The 18,292-nt window shown below is 39.1% G+C and overlaps 1 protein-coding gene across 1 annotated transcript in view; it reads right to left on the bottom strand.

The window, feature by feature from the left end:
- HSD17B12 (hydroxysteroid 17-beta dehydrogenase 12) overlaps positions 1–18,292 on the bottom strand; it is a 173,980-nt gene that overhangs the window by 113,061 nt on the left and 42,627 nt on the right. Inside the window, exon 2 of the mRNA XM_036862379.1 lies at positions 4,751–4,797. Coding sequence (XP_036718274.1) covers positions 4,751–4,797 — 47 coding nt within the window. The remainder of the gene's footprint in view (positions 1–4,750; positions 4,798–18,292) is intronic.

The following is an 18,292-nucleotide window of genomic DNA, read 5'->3' as shown; positions in this document are numbered from 1 at the left end:
TTACTAAATAGCCAAGAGATCACTGAAGAAATCAAAGAGGAAATCAAAAAATACCTACAGACAAATTACAAAGAAAATACAACAATCCAAAACCTATGGGATGCAGCAAAAGCAGTTCTAAGAGGGAAGTTTATAGCTATACAAGCCTACCTCAAGAAACAAAAAAAACTCAAATAAACAATCTAAACTTACACCTAAAGGAACTAGAGAAAGAACAACAAGCAAAATCCAAAGTCAGCAGAAGGAAAGAAATCATAAAGATCAGAGCAGAAATACATGAAATAGAAACAAAGAAAACAATAGCAAAGCTCAATAAAACTAAAAGCTGGTTCTTTGAGAAGATAAACAAAACTGATAAACCTTTAGCCAGACTCATCAAGAAAAAGAGGGAGAGGACTCAAATCAATAAAATTAGAAATGAAAAAGGAGAAGTTACAACGGACACCACAGAAATACAAAGCACCATAGGAGACTACTAAAAGCAACTCTATGCCAATAAGATGGACAACCTGGAAGAAATGGACAAATTCTTAGAAAGGTATAACCTTCCAAGAATGAACCAGGAAGAAATAGAAAATATGAACAGACCAATCACAAGTAATGAAATTGAAACTGTGATTAAAAATCTTCCAACAAACAAAAGCCCAGGACTAAATGGCTTCACAGGTGAATTCTATCAAACATTTAGAGAAACGCTAATACCCATATTTCTCAAACTCTTCCAAAAAATTGCAGAGGAAGGAATACTAACAAGCTCATTCCATTAGGCCACCATCACCCTGATACCAAAACCAGAAAAAGATCCTACAAAAAAAGAAAATCACAGACCAATATCACTGATGAATATAGATGCAAAAATCCTCAACAAAACACTAGCAAACAGAATCCAACAACACATTAAAAGGATCATACACCATGATCAAGTGGGATTTATACCAGGGATGCAAGGATTCTTCAATATACACAAATTAATGTGATACACCATATTAACAAATTGAAGAAGAAAAACCATATGATCATCTCAATAGATGCAAAAAAAGCTTTTGACAAAATTCAACACCCATTTATGATAAAAACTCTCCAGAAAGTGGGCACAGAGGGACCCTACCTCAACATAATAAAGGCCATATACGACAAACCCACAGCAAACATCATTCTCAATGGTGAAAAACTGAAAGCATTTCCTCTAAGATCAGGAACGAGACAAGGATGTCCACTCTCACCACTATTTTTCAACATAGTTTTGGAAGTCCTAGCCACAGCAATCAGAGAAGAAAAAGAAATAAAAGGAATACAAATTGTCACTGTTTGCAGATGACATGATACTATACATAGAGAATCTGAAAGATGCCACCAGAAAACTACTAGAGCTAATCAATGAACTTGGTAAAGTTGCAGGATACAAAATTAATGCACAGAAATCTCTTGCATTCCTATACACTAATGATGAAAAATCTGAAAGAGAAATTAAGGAAACACTCCCATTTACCACTGCAACAAAAAGTATAAAATACCTAGGAATAAACCTGCCTAGGGAGACAAAAGACCTGTATGCAGAAAACTATAAGACACTGATGAAAGAAATTAAAGATGATACCAACAGATGGAGAGATATACCATGTTCTTGGATTGGAAGAATCAATATTGTGAAAATGACTATACTAACCAAAGCAATCTACAGATTCAGTGCAATCCCTATCAAATTACCAGTAGCATTTTTTACAGAACTAGAACAAAAAATCATATATTCTGTATGGAGACACAAAAGACCCCGAATAGCCAAAGCAGTCTTGAGGGAAAAAAACAGAGCTGGAGGAATCAGACTCCCTGACTTCAGACTATACTACAAAACTACAGTAATCAAGACAATATGGTACCGGCACAAAAACAGAAATTTAGATCAATGGAACAGGATGGAAAGCCCAGAGATAAACCCACGCACATATGGTCACCTTTTCTTTGATAAAGGAAGCAAGAATACACAATGGAGAAAAGACAGCCTCTTCAATAAGTGGTGCTGGGAAAACTGGACAGCTACATGTAAAAGAATGAAATTAGAACACTCCCTAACACCATACACAAAAATAAACTCAAAATGGATTAGAGACCTAAATGTAAGACTGGACACTATAAAACTCTTAGAGGAAAACATAGGAAGAACACTCTTTGACATAAATCACAGCAAGGTCTTTTTTGACCCACCTCCTAGAGTAATGGAAATAAAAACAAAAATAAACAAATGGGACCTAATGAAACTTAAAAGCTCTTGCAAAGCAAAGAAAACTACAAACACGACAAAAAGACAACCCTCAGAATTGGAGGATATGTTTGCAAACGAATCAACATACAAAGAATTAATCTCCAAAATATACAAAGAGCTCATGCAGCTCAATATTAAAAAAACAAACAACCCAATCCAAAAATGGGCAGAAGATCTAAATAGACATTTCTCCAAAGAAGACATACAGATGGCCAAGAAGCACATGAAAAGCTGCTCAACATCACTAATTATTAGAGAAATGCAAATCAAAACTACAATGAGGTATCACCTCACACCAGTTAGAATGGGCATCATCAGAAAATCTACAAACAGTAAATGCTGGAGAGGGTGTGGAGAAAAGGGAACCCTCCTGCACTGTTGGTGGGAATGTAAATTGATAGAGCCACTATGGAGAACAGTATGGAGGTTCCTTAAAAAACTGAAAATAGAATTACCATATGACCCAGCAATCCCACTACTGGGCATATACCCAGAGAAAACCATAATTCAAAAAGACACATGCACCCGAATGTTCATTGCAGCACTATTTACAATAGCCAGGTCATGGAAGCAACCTAAATGCCCATCGACAGATGAATGGATAAAGAAGATGTGGCACATATATACAATGGAATATTACTCAGCCATAAAAAGGAACGAAATTGGGTCATTTGTAGAGACGTGGATGGGTCTAGAGACTGTCATACAGAGTGAAGTCAGAAAGAGAAAAACAAATATCGTATATTAACGCATATTATATGGAACCTAGAAAAATGGTACAGATGAACGGGTTTGCAGGGCAGAAATAGAGACACAGATGTAGAGAACAAATGTATGGACACCAAGGGGGGGAAGCGGTGGGGGTGGGGGTGGTGGTGTGATGAATCGGACGATTGGGATTGACACGTATACACTGATGTGGATAAAATTGATGACTAATAAGAACCTGCTGTATAAAAAATTAAATTAAATAAAATTCAAAAGTTCAGAAAAACCGTTTTTAAACCACCCTAGTAACAACTAATTTAGGCAAAAAACAGCAACACATGATGGGTGGAAGATTGTTGGGAAATGAAATATTCATATAGTCTCAAAGTATCATCCCACAGAATCTTTATTAATTACAAAGGGGAAAAGGTACTTTTATAATGGAAAATTATGGTAGACAACATCTTAATAAATGATTTACTTTAACATAATCAATAAAGGAACAAATGGACTTCTTGTGGCTCCTGATAAGATAAACTCAAAAGAATACAGTATCACCTGTGTAGCATTCCTGCTAAAAAATGTTTAACTTGAATCTAATTATGAGGAAACAATCAGACAAATCCATATTGAGAAATCTAAAAAACAACTGGCTTAGGTTTTTTCAAAAATGCCACTGTTATAAAAGAAAAAAGAGAAAAAAAGGAGGGGCTAGGGAACGCTCCTAGTCAAGAGATATGACATTAAGTAGCAATGCATAATCCTTAAATGGATTTTGGAAGAAAAAAAGAAGCTCTATGAAAGACATTAATGGGACAATTGGGAAACTTGTATCTGGACTGTATATTGTATAATAGTACTGTGTCAAGTTAAACTTCCTATGTGTGACCACTGTACTGTGGTTACAACAGTGAATATTCTAGTTCTCAGAAGCTTCAAGCTGAAATATTTAGGAGTGAACTGTCACAATGTCTGTAACTCCCAAATAGTCCAGCCAAATTATAATTATAATGATAAGTTAAATGTAGCAAAATGTTAACAGCTGGCGAATCCTTGTGAAAGGTGTGTGGGTGTTCATTGTATACTCTTCTTGAAACTTTTCTGTAGTTTTTATACTCAAAATAAAAACCTGAGAAAACAAAGGATTCTTTTTTAAAACCCTTTTTAAAGGACAAATGAGAGATTCAATGGATCTGTCAGGACCTTCATCACAATCGGGCAATATCAGAGGCTATTGGTGCCTCTGTGGAACTGGAAGGCAGGGAAGCTCTCCTTCACAGGAGAGGTTTGTACAGTGGTCTTCAAACTATGATGGTTTCCCCTCCTTCAATTACATTACAGAGAACTTGAATCTTTTGCCTCTGTCTGTCAATATCTGTCCATCACAGTCCTTCTTGTGAAAATGACGCCATGGACTTGTTTGGAGATGTAACCACTCTCTAATAATCTGTCTACCTTTTGGAAAATAATACAAAACAATTAACTTTAAAAACTGAGAACTGTCTATAGTTACACAATATAAAATAAAATTACACTAAAATTTTCACAACACCAACTTTCCAGGATAAAAAGTTTGACACACATTTTGCACAAAAATGTGTTTTAAAGTTGTGTTTAAGCAAACATAGCATTTCTAACAAGATCGAAACAAAGTACATCTATTATATGGTGTAACACTATATTTGTGCTTTTAACTTCAAAAATCAAAACTACTATAAGAGATCATTCTATATCTGTTCTTATATTCTTATACCAAAAAGAAAAGTCTTGAAAATTACCTACCTCTTCTGCATATGATTTTCCAATTCCATCAGTACTACCTGTGACAACTGAGAAAAGAAAAAAGTAACAGTTTAGTTTAAGAATTATAATGTAGAACTGATCACAATTAGGACCCACCAATTAGACACAAGAAGACCTGTGTAATACAGTTGACCCTTGAACAACATGGGTTTGAACTGCGAGGGTCCACCTATACGCGGATATTTTTTCCAATAAATACATACTACAGTACTACACGATCCAAGGTTGGTTGAATCCGCAGATGCAAAACCTCGGAAGCAAGATCCAGATACTGAGAGCCAAATGTGAAGTTATACTTGAATTTCCAACTGCGTGGAGGGTCCGTGCCCCTCACCCTCCCATGCTGTTCAAGGGTCAACTGTACTTGATGTAAAAGATGGAGCAATTACCAGTGGCTCAAATTTAGGAATGAATACCCATGACAATGGCTAAAATTTAAAAGACTGCAATACCAAGTGTTGACAAGGATGTGGAGCAACTAGAACTCTCATACATTGCTGGTGGCACTGTAAATTGACACAGTCATTTTGGAAAAACGATTTTACATTATGTCTAGAAATAAATGTGTGCCTATCTATGACTTAACAATTTCCAAGAGGTAATAGGCATCATGTCTACCAAAACAATGTCCGCGGTAGCTTTATTTATGTAGAGTCGGTAAACATGCCCAAATAATAAACTACAAGAGAATGAGTAAGTAAATTAAGATATATTAACACAGTACGCAATGAGAAGCCCGCGCACTGCAAAGAAGAGTAGCCCCCCCTCGCCGCAACTAGAGAAAGCCCACGCACAGCAACAAAGACCCAACACAGCCAAAAATAAATAAAATAATTAATTAAAAAAAGAGCTTAAAAAAACAGATATATTTACACAATACTAAATAGCAATTAAAAAAAAAAGAACTACCAATACACTCAAAACAAGAACAAATCTCCCAGACATTATGTTGAGTGAAAAAAGCCTGAGATAAAAGTGTACAAGCTGTTGGGCTTCCCTGGTGGCGCAGTGGTTGGCAGTCTGCCTGCCGGTGCAGGGGACACAGGTTCGAGCCCTGGTCTGGGAAGATCCCACATGCCGCGGAGCGACTAAGCCCGTGAGCCACAACTACTGAGCCTGCGCATCTGGAGCCGGTGCTCCGCAACGGGAGAGGCCACGACAGTGAGAGGCCCGCGCACCGCGATGAAGAGTGGCCCCCACTCGCCGCAACTGGAGAAAGCCCTCGCACAGAAACAAAGACCCAACACAGCCAAAAATAAATAAATAAATAAAAATTTTAAAAAAAGTGTACAAGCTGTTATGATTCCATTTATGCAATTTCAAAAAGGGCAAAACTAATCTATAAAGATATAAGTGATAATATTGGTTACCCCGAGTAACGGGGTAGATGACAGGGAAGAGGCATTAAGGGAACCTTCAGGATGTAGGAAATATTCTATATCTTGTTGTGTATGTGTGTATGTAAAAATTCATATAGCTGTACAATTAAGTACACACTGTATCTGTTATACCATAATAAACTATTTTTTTTAATTATAGGTAGTAGAAATTGAATAATATCTATTTCTTCTATGGGAGAGCATATTTCTCTTAAAAGCTCTAAAACCTTATGTAGCATAAACATTTGAAAATGATAATGGGTCAGGCTAGACCATGGTATCTTATCTCTAAAATACCGGAATCATGTTTGTTACAAATTCATAGCATGGTTTTGAATAGCATCGCAAAAGGTTAGGGATGCCCCCCAAAATTCTCTATGAGTTTTCCCAAACCATTTATAAATTATGGAAACCAAGTTATGGTGTAAAGTAGGATTTTCTTGTATTTGTCCTAAAACCACTTCTTTGAAATTACATGATGGTCCCTACTTTTACTATGCAGAAATATGGCAAACATATCTAAATTCTTCCTAGCCATATCTTTCATAATCATAATAGATTATGAAATAATAGAATAAGTTATAAAATTGTATCTGTCTAGATCTACTTATCTGTCTCCATCTCCCTTTGTCTCCCCCCCTCTATCTCCTCCTCTTTTTCTTCCTCTCCCTCCCTGCTTGCTCCACCCCCTGTCATCTGTTGAAGACATTAGGTCATACATTTATACTTAACCAGCCTGTCATTGGTTGATTGCATCCTCCTGATGTCATTTAACATGTTCTTCCATCCCCTAAAAGTTAGCTGTAGATGATCAAATTCAGGTTTGATTTTTTGGGTAAGAATACTTCGTAAGTGATATTGCATATTTCCATCAGGAGGCACATGTTTGCTAACCTTACTTTTTGTTATATTAGCAGCCATTGATGATCAACACTGAGACACATTATTTCATTAGATATTGCAAAATGGTGATATTTGAATTCTATCATCCCGTCTTCATTTAGTAGCTGGAATAGTTCCATCGAGAAATGACTCCTCATCAGTTATTTGATTACAAATGATACAGAGTTTGCACAGGAACACAAGATAAATGTTTGATTCTTTTTCTCCTTTACCAGTTTTCAAAGTAAATTGGTTCTCTGGCATCTCCCAAAGGTAACTTATGCATTTTTATGATTGTGGTTTTGTTTACAAGAAACATTACTAACTCATGGATTTAAACATTCATAGCAGAACCCATCTATATGAAATTAAGTATCATATGAGAGTTCCTCAACCTCATGATCAATTCAGTTGCATATTTCTGTAACTCTTCATCTCCTGAGTACTTTGGAAGTATGGGGACCCAAGTTTTATACTGTATTCCTGTTACTGATGCACTAAAGTGTCACACATGAAGTATAAACATTTCCTGTTTCCAATTCTCTCCTTTTCCTTCTGTGATAAACTTTTCTGCTCTCTCCAAGACCCCCAGAATCTCACCTACTCGCCGCTTCCTTCAAAGCCTTGTTCAAACTTCACCAACTAATTCCACTGTTCAGATAACTTCAAACAAAAGGAACCTCTCCCTCCCCTAAGCTCCCTTAGCCCTTTACATGCACTTCTCTTACAGCACTTACCACTCTCTACTTTGAATTGCATTTTCTTACGTGTACACGTCTTAATTCTTCTACCAGATTCCAGGCTCCTTGCTACGTGATGTGCACAAGGTAGGTGCTCAGTAGACATTTGCTGAATGCATGAATGATGCTCACGTTTACTTGGTCTTACAAACTACAAAACTCACAGGACTTGGACGATTTCCCTGAGAACCTGGTTTCTCAAAGTTCTTCACTTTACAAGTACAGTACCTTATATTCTCCTAATCTGTCTGCCACTCAATCTGTCCATTCACAGAGCCTTTGGTACCTAGATTATTCTGTTTATTCTCTACAACTGTGGAGCAAGCAAATCCTATATGTGATTACAGCACTGAATCAGTGGCAACATCAGATTTTCTCAGATTGTGTGCTTTAAAATCCCTCAATAAGAAATGCTCAATAATTAAACTACAATAAAGTCACTCCAAATAATGCATCTAGAATTTCTGGCTGGAATATACATATTTCAGAAGAACACAGATGACTCTGATGTGTGTGTGTGTGTGTGTGTGTGTTTGTGTCTATTTAACATTGTCAACCCCAGGCTGAGCTAAAGCAGCATACCACACTTTAAAAATAGTCCTGGAGGACTTCCCTGGTGGTGCAGTGGTTAAGAATCCGCCTGCCAGTGCAGGGGACATAAGTTTGAGCCCTGGTCCGGGAAGACCCCACATGCCACGGAGCAACTAAGCCCATGCACCACAACTACTGAGCCTGAGCTCTAGAGCCCGCGCGCCACAACCACTGAAGCCCGCATGCCTAGAGCCCGTGCTCCACAACAAGAGAAGCCACCGCAATGAGAAGCCCATGCACTACAACGAAGAGTAGCCCCGGCGCGCAGCAACAGAGACCCAACACAGCCAAAACTAAATAAAAATAAAATAAATTAAAAAAAAAATAATCCTGGATAGCTCAGAATATGCCAGGACTAGAGATTATAAAATTTGCCTAAGGGATATCAAACCTTCCTTTTCCAGATTCTCCAGTTTTTGGAGTTTGTAGTGGGTACTGTTAGAGCACCAACCACATGCTCCCCTCCAGCACAGAGGTCTTCAGGCAGTCCTCTTGCCAGGAGTGTTATCTGCTGTCAGCTCACAAGTGAGCATCTCCCAGGAACTGCCCTCAGCCAAAGGGAGCTGCCTTGCCCGAGGTTACAGTGCCTCCCCTGGGCAGTACATGTCTAATGACTGGTCCACACAAAGATCCAGCTCCCTTACTTCAGTTAAGCATCTCTGAAGCACCATCCCAGGTTCAGAGCTTCCCATGGGATCAGGTTTGACTCTGCATCACAGTTTGACTTCTCCCTCTGCCCTACTCGGCTCCCTTTGCTTCCTCACAGGTGCTCTTCCTGAGAGCATCCCCCAAAGCACCCCCCCACATACACACATCTCACTGTCCAAGTTTATTTCCTGATGAACTACTGACAGCCTACAGTCAAGCTCCTTTTTTTTTTTTTTTAAAGGTTTGCAATATTTTTTTTAAATTTATTTATTTATGGCTGTGTTGGGTCTTCGTTTCTGTGCGAGGGCTTTCTCTAGTTGCGGCAAGAGGAGGCCACTCTTCATCACGGTGCGCGGGCCTTTCTTGTTGCGGAGCACAGGCTCCAGACGCGCAGGCTCAGTAATTACGGCTCACGGGCCCAGTTGCTCCGTGGCATGTGGGATCTTCCCAGACCAGGGCTCGAACCCGTGTCCCCTGCATTGGCAGGCAGACTCTCAACCACTGCACCACCAGGGAAGCCCCAAGCTCCTTCTTTTTAAAGTGATTTTATTTATGTCTAAGTAATACATAACTTAGTCCACAAAAGATAATAGTTACAAATTTTTAGGCCAAAAACAGCAGGACTTTACCCCTATCCTTCTGCACCTTCCTATTCCATCCCCAGAAGCAACCATTTTCATTGCTTTTAACTGTTTTTCCTTATCTTTACATGTTCTAAATCCTATGTTACACTGTAATTTCCTGATTCATCAATATGTTACTTGGCTCATTAGGGTTGATGAGAACTCTCACTCCCTTTATATTTTCCCCATTCTTCCAATGAAGTTATATCACAAGATTCTGTCACTTGTCAGTGTTTACCTTATTGTAATACTGCAACTCAATTCTGATATTAACCACCCAGAGTTAGTACAGATCCCACAGGTGAAAGACATGGTCCCCAGCAAAACTGCCCACAGTGCAGGCACCAGCCACAAGTTCAGGGGTCCCTAGGCCACCAACACTTGTGACTTATTTGGCTACAAAGTTCCCGGTTCCCATAACTCCTCAGGTTCAATAATTCACTAGAATGACTCACAGACCTCAGGATAACTTACAGTTCATGATTACGGCTTTATAATAAAGGATACAAATCAGGACCAACCAAATGAATAAGCCACTTAGGGCAAGGTCAAGGGCGGTCCCAAATGCAGAGCTTCCATGCCCTCTCTGAATCAGGGCAGGCCATCCCCCCACCCTCACCCAGCACTTCAATGTGTTCACCCACTAGGAAGAACCTACATCAAGCTTCAGGGTCCAGAGTTTTCACTGGGTTTCATTACAAAGGTATGGTTGACTGAATCATTGGTCACAGGACTGAACTCAATCTCCAACTCCCCCCTTCCCTCCCCAGAGGTTGGAAGGTTGAGTTGGTATCACAAGGCTCAAAGCTCCAATCTTCTGATCACATGGTTGGTGTTTCTGGCAGGACCAGCCCCCATCCTGAAGCTCTGTGTAGTCCCACCTTGAGTGACTTCATTAGTATGAACTATCAGAGCCCACCATAAATAACAAAGACACTCCTATCACTTAGGAAATTCCAAGGATCTAGATGCTCCCTCCCAGGAACAAAGGTCAGTCAAATTCTTTAGTATACAACAATTACTGTGGCTAGAAAAATATATTATCCACTAGTGAACCAAACAGTATAGTAGAATTACATTCTCTTCCCTAATCAACGTTTTTGTTCTCCTGGAGTTAAAATTGCCTTTTTATTGCATTTGCGTAGTTTTCTTTTTAAATTTTCCCCCAGTCTCTAACAGCCTCTCAATATAATTTTCCACATGATCAACCCCATCAATTTGTTCCATTACTTTTTTTTTTTTTTCCCCTTAAAGATCGCCTTCACAGAGCACTCCAGCTTTCATCCTATCCAACCTGGAATACTCTGTGGCACAGCTATTGTTCTAGAACATAATCTTGGGAATTCCCTTGGACTGTCTCTCCTGGGTTGAAGCTCTTGTTTGCTAGATCTTGTTCTATTCCCTCATTATGCAGCACATCTAGCTTCCCAAGAAAGGATGCATGAAGATACACTTTGTAAACATTTTGAAAAGTAAATTTTAGATTTTAAAATAAGTTTTAGACTTACCAAAGAAAAAAAAAGTGAGGATAATACAGAGTATTCCCTACACTCCAAGCCAGTGTATCCTATTACTAACATCTTACATTAGTATGGTAAATTTGTCACAATTAATGAACCGATTATGATACATTATTATTAACTAAAGTTCATATTTTTTCAGACTGTCTTGTTACTGAGTGTCCTTCTGTTCTAGGATGCCATCCAGAATATCATATTACATTTAGTTATCACGTCTCTTCGTGTGACAGTTTGAAGCAAGTTTTTTTTACATTTTTATATCTTTAAAAATAAAGTCTATATTCTAACTTCACACGTAATAGTTTAACTAGTGTGGACAAAGAACGTCGCCTGCCATATCGGTAAACAACGGATGTTGAGGCCATCAAGCCATAGCCACCCCCAAGTATGCACCCTGAGGGGATTCGGGATGGAGAAAAACAGGACACTGGCCTTTTAGGGTGCATATCAAAGGAATGACTTCAATAAACGCAGTCTCTTGCATCTTCCCACACATGGAAAAGCGCTAAATTCATTAACTCGAGAAGTCTGGTTTTCTTTAATTAACAGCAATCTTTTGATTACTTGGTTTTGTTGTGAAAACTCCTATGTATCCCGGCTCCTCCCTTATCTCCCTCAGTGCTATTTGAGAGGCTGTCTCCTGGGCTTACGTCCTCAGTATGTCCACCGAATAAAACATAATTTCAACTTTTAGGTTGTGCATTTTTTTTTCAGTCGACACTAGGTATGGAATTCTAAACAGATCATTTTTAACAAAAAATTAAAAACAACTCTCCATTGCACCAGTATTGTTTAAAAAGAATGTTTCACCATTCTCATTTCAGACAATTTGCACATGAACTTTTTGGTCACTGGGGCTTTTAGGATTGTTACTTAATCTTTAGGACTCTGTCATGGTAACAGAGCTTGGGCTGGGTGCTTTTCCATTCATTGGTGCTAGGCACTGATGGGCCTTAAAATCCATGATCTTCAATTCTGGCAATTTTCTTATGTATTAATTCTTTGATAATTTCTTCACATTTTTCTCTAGAATTTCCATTAATCAGAGTTCAGACGTAAGAGTTTCTCTATTAATCTTACTTTTCTTCTTGTTTACTTTCCTGGAAATTTCTTCAACTTTTATCTTCCAAATGTTCTATTGACTTTTTAAACTTAGGTTGCCAATTTTTTAATTTTGAAGAGCTCTTCTGTATTGATTGCTCTTTCTCTTTTTAAAGCAGCAGTTTATTCTTATTATAAATCCATTATCTTATCTCTGAGGACATTAATTAGACTTTGTTTACATATTTATACTTTCTTCTACTCTTTTATTCTGTTTCCTCTAAGTTCCTTTTGATTGTTTTGGTCTGTCTCATCTTGAAGGCAATAACATGGCAATTAGTGTACATTGGTGGGATGACTACACTGTGACCCCCACTATAGGGTAATCGATGGGCAAACCAGCTTTTTGATTAGGGAATCCACAAGTCAGTATCTGCATTTTCTCTAGGACCCTTCAGTATCTCTTAAGCATTTCCCAAATTCCAGTCTTCTGGCTGCTGGGTAGTTGGGCAGCTATTAAGTCTGTAGACTTTTCACTTAACCCCTGTTCTCAGTCTCGTATCTCACCTCTGCCCTCTTCTGTGCCCAATTTTCTGGAGTCTCAAGCACATCTGGTTCAGTGACCTTCCCCATCCCTGTCTTTTGAGGTACCTGATACTTCTAATTCCTGTGCTTTTCTGGGGTGCAGAGCAAACTTGCTTGCTTCCCAATGGTGGACCATCCATGAGCACTCAGGTGTCGGCTCGGTGAGGTAAGTTATCACTCTTCCAACTTCATTTGCTGTGACTGGGGATGAGGGATTTCAGAAGTTCCCTAGTTTCATCAAAATGGTGCTTTCTGTTCCTTATTCTCCTAATTATTAGAGAGGATTTCCAAGAGATAAAAGGCTAGAAATACTGTTACTTGGCTATTTTAAAACTGCCAGTCCCCCAAGGTCCCTCTTAAACATTTTAAAGTAGACTAAGTTGAGAATAAATACAAAACACACTTCTCAAAAGATTTAGCTTTATGCTCCCAACAAGAACATTTTTTCCTATCATTTGCTATTAACTATCAAATTTAAATCAAACTAACAGTTTTTAGAAACTATTATGTATATGACTACAGAGAATACAATGATGTATAAGACCCACTGTGGATATTAGGTGTTCCATAAATCACCCATTTCACGGTTAAGTCTTCAAATATTAAACAGAAATAACATGACTTTAAATTGTAAAAATATTAAAAATTTAGCCTCTGATCTTTTTAGATAGATAAAAATATCACTTTTCCATATTCTGATAATTCTCAAAACCAAATGCAGAACTGTATAGTTATACATAAGTCAGATACTGCCTCACAAGTATGTTTTTTTCCTGAGAAAATAGAAAAGTATAAAAATTATTTTATGGGCACAAAGAAACAAAAAATAAAATTGGAAACCAAGAGCCTCCTTTATTCATCTCTGTAAGCACCACTGCAGTTCTATAATAATCAGAGTCATGTACAATGGCCAGGCAATGGGGGATCAAGTATCATTTCCCTATCAAAGGAAATGACAAATTCTTTAGTTCTCTAAGTCATATGATAGGTAATATTTTTGAAATAATGTACAGACACAACCAAGTCATCTGTCAAACTTTACTCACTCATAAAAGTTTTACTTGATGCCAAAAAATAATAATAATAAATTTGTTTATTTAAGACAGGGAGGATGGGGACAAGGATTATCCTGCCTTTGCTTTTAAAGATATATTCTTTGCTTTAAAGCTACATACCTTCCAACAGTAGTAGCAGAGACAGCAGCTCATAGTTGGATAGAAAAAAAATCCTTGGGTCTTTCCTGGTGGCACAGTGGTTAAGAACTCGCCTGCCAATGCAGGGGACATGGGTTCGAGCCCTGGTCCGGGAAGATCCCACATGCGGCAGAGCAACTCAGCCTGTGCGTCACAACTACTGAGCCTGTGCTCTAGAGCCCACGAGCCACAACTACTGAAGCTAATTAAAGCATACCTTAAATCAAAATTCTTTTGGCAGTTGTTCTGGGGCACTGGGGAAATACAGGGAAGAGGTTACTATTTTTTACTCTTCTTACTGTTGGTATTTTTTAACCGTGTGCTTGTATTGTCTTTCCAAAAACAGAAGTCCTTTCCTACCAGGAATAGAAAGATGGTGTAAACTGATCCAGCAGGTTCTTCATCTATTCCAGTTTCCCAAAAATCAATGTAGCACTGCTTAAGTCAGTGTTTCCTAAGGTCACCTAATACCTTCTTAAAACTGATTTTTTTTTTTTTTTTTTTTTTTAGAAATTCACGTTCTTTTATTTATTTATTTATTTATTTATGACTGTGTTGAGTCTTCGTTTCTGTGCGAGGGCTTTCTCTAGTTGCGGCAAGTGGGGACCACTCTTCATCGCGGTGCGCGGGCCTCTCACCATCGCGGCCTCTCTTGTTGCGGAGCACAGGCTCCAGACGCGCAGGCTCAGCAATTGTGGCTCACGGGCCCAGTTGCTCCGTGGCATGTGGGATCCCCCCAGACCAGGGCTCGAACCCGTGTCCCCTGCACTGGCAGGCAGATTCCCAACCACTGCGCCACCAGGGAAGCCCCAAAACTGATTTTTAAACAATTAAATTTAATAGAAATCTTAATTACTGGACTACTATTTACTTAACTACTTGATTATCATAAAAGACTACCAGTTTCAATAAATATAAATAGATTAGTGTAAAATACGTATGTAAAAAAACCATTAACATTTTAAAATATTCATCAGTGCAGTACCTAAGATCATTTCTTGGTAGGTCTTTTGGGAAACACGATCTAAGCACTATCACCCTGATATACCTACCACCTTGCAATGAAAACCAAATGAAACAAAGACCAGCTTCCAAATCATCCAAATTAGAAATACTGCTTGTTTTTTGAATTTTCTTAAGATTCAAAAATTAAGCACTCATAGCCACACCGAAAGATGATGCAATGTGCAAAAACAATCCTGGGGACCCATCCTTCTTATGTTATGTACACACATGGGCCAGAGCCTGCTGTCTTCCTCAGTACCCATCCTTCCCTTCCTTCTTTGCAGCAATCGTGGCCTGGAATACAACCTCCCTAGCAGCTAGGTGTGGCCATGGGATTAAATCTTGAAAATAAGATGCAGTGTTGTGAGGGACTTTGAGAAAGGCTGCTTAAAGCAGTGACTCAGCAGGGAGAGGCCCCTTTCTGCCCATTGTCTAGCCAATTCAAAAAATGATGGCTGTAGCTCCAGCAGTCTTGAACCAGGAAGTAACCTTGAGGGTAGAAGCCATGGGCTAAGGTGAAGGAACATACTCGTAGAAATCAAGGTTTTTCATGACTCCATGGAATTTCTATGCCAGGTTTTTTTTTTCAACCAATCAGTTCTTCTTTTATTAACTGCTTACCACAGGGAATCAAACATACACAAAAAGTGGGAATTCCCTGGCAGTCCAGTGGTTAGGACTCCGAGCTTCCACTGCAGGGGTGCAGGTTTGATCCCTGGTTGGGAAACTAAGATCCTGCATGCTGCAAGGAGCAGCCAAAGAAAAAAAACAAAAAACAAAACAACATACACAAAAAGTCTACCTGGTCTTCTTTAAATTGGGTGAAAAATAAATAAATTTCTATATGGTTAAAGTCACTATTACAGGGCCAGAAAAGCAAGAGTAAGCTGTCAGTAAATTGTTAAAACAAAATATTTAATATTGATAAAATAAATTTTCACATCTTGAGGTATGGGGAAGCCATTCTGGCTTATATATGAGTTAACTTGAATTTTATTTTAACTGAAACAGCCTGTTTGTGGCCTATCAAACATACACTGTACATCTGCTTTAATTATTAAAGAAAAAGGCACACTGACGAGAAGTAAAGAATGTCCACGTTAAAAATAAAGATTAACTGTCTCCCTTCCTGGGATGCCAATGCTGGTACTCCTTTGATGATAAGACTCCCTCCGCCAAGGCCATACTGACTCACCGTGTACATGCTGGTCATTTTTTTGGAAACCCTGAAGAAATGTATCCCTGAGTTGTTTAATGTTCTTTCTTCTGACAAGATATAAAACCATACTGAAAACCAGGCTTCTCAGGAGCAGTTTCTCAAGAGTTATCTGAAGGCTGTTTTCCCAGCTATAGTCCTCAGTTCAGTTCAAATAAAACTCTTTTTCTAGTCTCATTATTGATTGTTTATTGATTATTTTCATCAACAGTATTCACATTATAAGACTATTTGCTCAAGGTACTTCATTGATATTATCCAGTTAATTCTCACAACAGCTCTCACCCTAGTCTAAGCTATCATCCCAACACACAAGGACTTGTGCAATGACCCTTTCAGTTCCTTCCCACTTGATTCATGCAATACACAGCTAAGAATTATCTTTCTCAAACACCATTTTTATGATCTCATTCTTCTGTCAAGAAGCAACAATATTTCCCTATTGCTAATTATATAAAACCTGGAACACAAATCTAGTCACATCTCCCCATTGCCACCACCTGGGGCTACCAGCATTCATCTCCCACAAGAACTACTGCAACAGCCTTCTAACTACTTCACCTGCTCCTTTTTTTTTTCTTTTTAATTAATTAATTAATTAATTTATATTTTTGGCTGCATTGGGTCTTTGTTGCTGCACGTGGGCTTTTCTCTAGTTGCAGCAAGCGGGGGGCTACTCTTCATTGCAGCAAGCGGGGGGCTACTCTTCATTGCAGCGCGCGGGCTTCTCATTGGGTGGCTTCTCTTGTTGCAGAGCACAGGCTCTAGGCACACGGGCTTCAGTAGTTGTGGCACTCGGGCTCAGTAGTTGTGGCTCGCGGGCTCTAGAGCGCAGGCTCAGTAGTTGTGGTGCATGGGCTTAGTTGCTCCACGGCATGTGGGATCTTCCCAGACCAGGGCTCGAACCTGTGTCCCCTGCGTTGGCAGGCGGATTCTTAACCACTGTGACACCAGGGAAGCCCCTTGCTCCCTTTCTTATTCCTCTCCAACTCACTCTCCGCACTGCAGCCAAAGCGATCACTCCACTGGGCAGATCTGACATCACTTCCCTGCCAAAAATCTGTCAGTCGTTTCCCACTGCCCTTATTCTTTACAAGGTCTTCCATGAGCTGACCTCACCTCTCATCACTTTCCCCCTACCACCCACTGCTCTAGTCATGCTGAAATTTTTCTAGTTCCTACAAGGTAACATGCTCTCCTTTCACAAATGTCCCCTCTACTCCCAATTTCACATCCCCCAGTTTCTCTCTCCCATCTTTGACATCTTCGCTTGAACATCTCCTCTCCCTTAAGCCTTCCTTGACCTCTAGACTAGCAGGCTCTCATAGCTCACTGGCCCCATGGTACTCTGTACTTCCCCTGCATGACATTCATCATATAGGTTTCCATAAGAGTCTGGGTCACCACAGTCTAAGTGCTAGCATGGTGCCTGGCAAAAAGTAGATGATGAATGAGGTTCTGTGAGATGAGTGAATGAATAAAAGGAGACTATGAATGGAAAACTAGCCTCTTGTGATACTCCCCACTGCTTTACCCATTTTTTTTAGAAATAACACCCAATCACCTACTGTACACAACCCCACCTACTCTTCAGCCCCTCTCAACATCAAGAATCAGTGATCTAAAATAAAATTTAAGAAATTTCAGAGAGAAGTTTAACTTAGTTTATGATGAATCTATAGATACACATTTTCAAAGGACAGTTCTCTGTTCTTGTCATTAAGATTGGCTTCTTCAATTAACACTCGGGGTTCTCAGATTCCATTTTGCCATGGAGCAAGTGGATAACTTAAGGTAGTTTTCAACAATACACAGAAAAAGCTACAGGTATTGCCCACGCATAACCCAGTGGCCTCAGGTATTACCCACAACCCTATGGGTTGTGAGAGTAATTTATGATAGCCAGGGCCAGAACTGAGGTAGAGGAAGGAGAGAAGGGAGGGGGGAAAAAGGAGATTCAAAAAGGCTTATGTTTTCATATATAAATATAACACCAGAAACCAAATTTGCAAGCCTTTGAGAAGATAGAAACTGACAACTATAAAGAATATCCCAACTTGGCATCCAGAAGTGTCTAGCTTGTTACAGATTATATAAA

This window comes from Balaenoptera musculus, chromosome 8, assembly GCF_009873245.2.
Source record: "Balaenoptera musculus isolate JJ_BM4_2016_0621 chromosome 8, mBalMus1.pri.v3, whole genome shotgun sequence".
In the NCBI taxonomy this organism is placed as follows: domain Eukaryota; kingdom Metazoa; phylum Chordata; class Mammalia; order Artiodactyla; family Balaenopteridae; genus Balaenoptera; species Balaenoptera musculus.
Note: the sequence above shows the minus strand (reverse complement) of the source record. Positions and strands in the feature narration are given on the sequence as shown.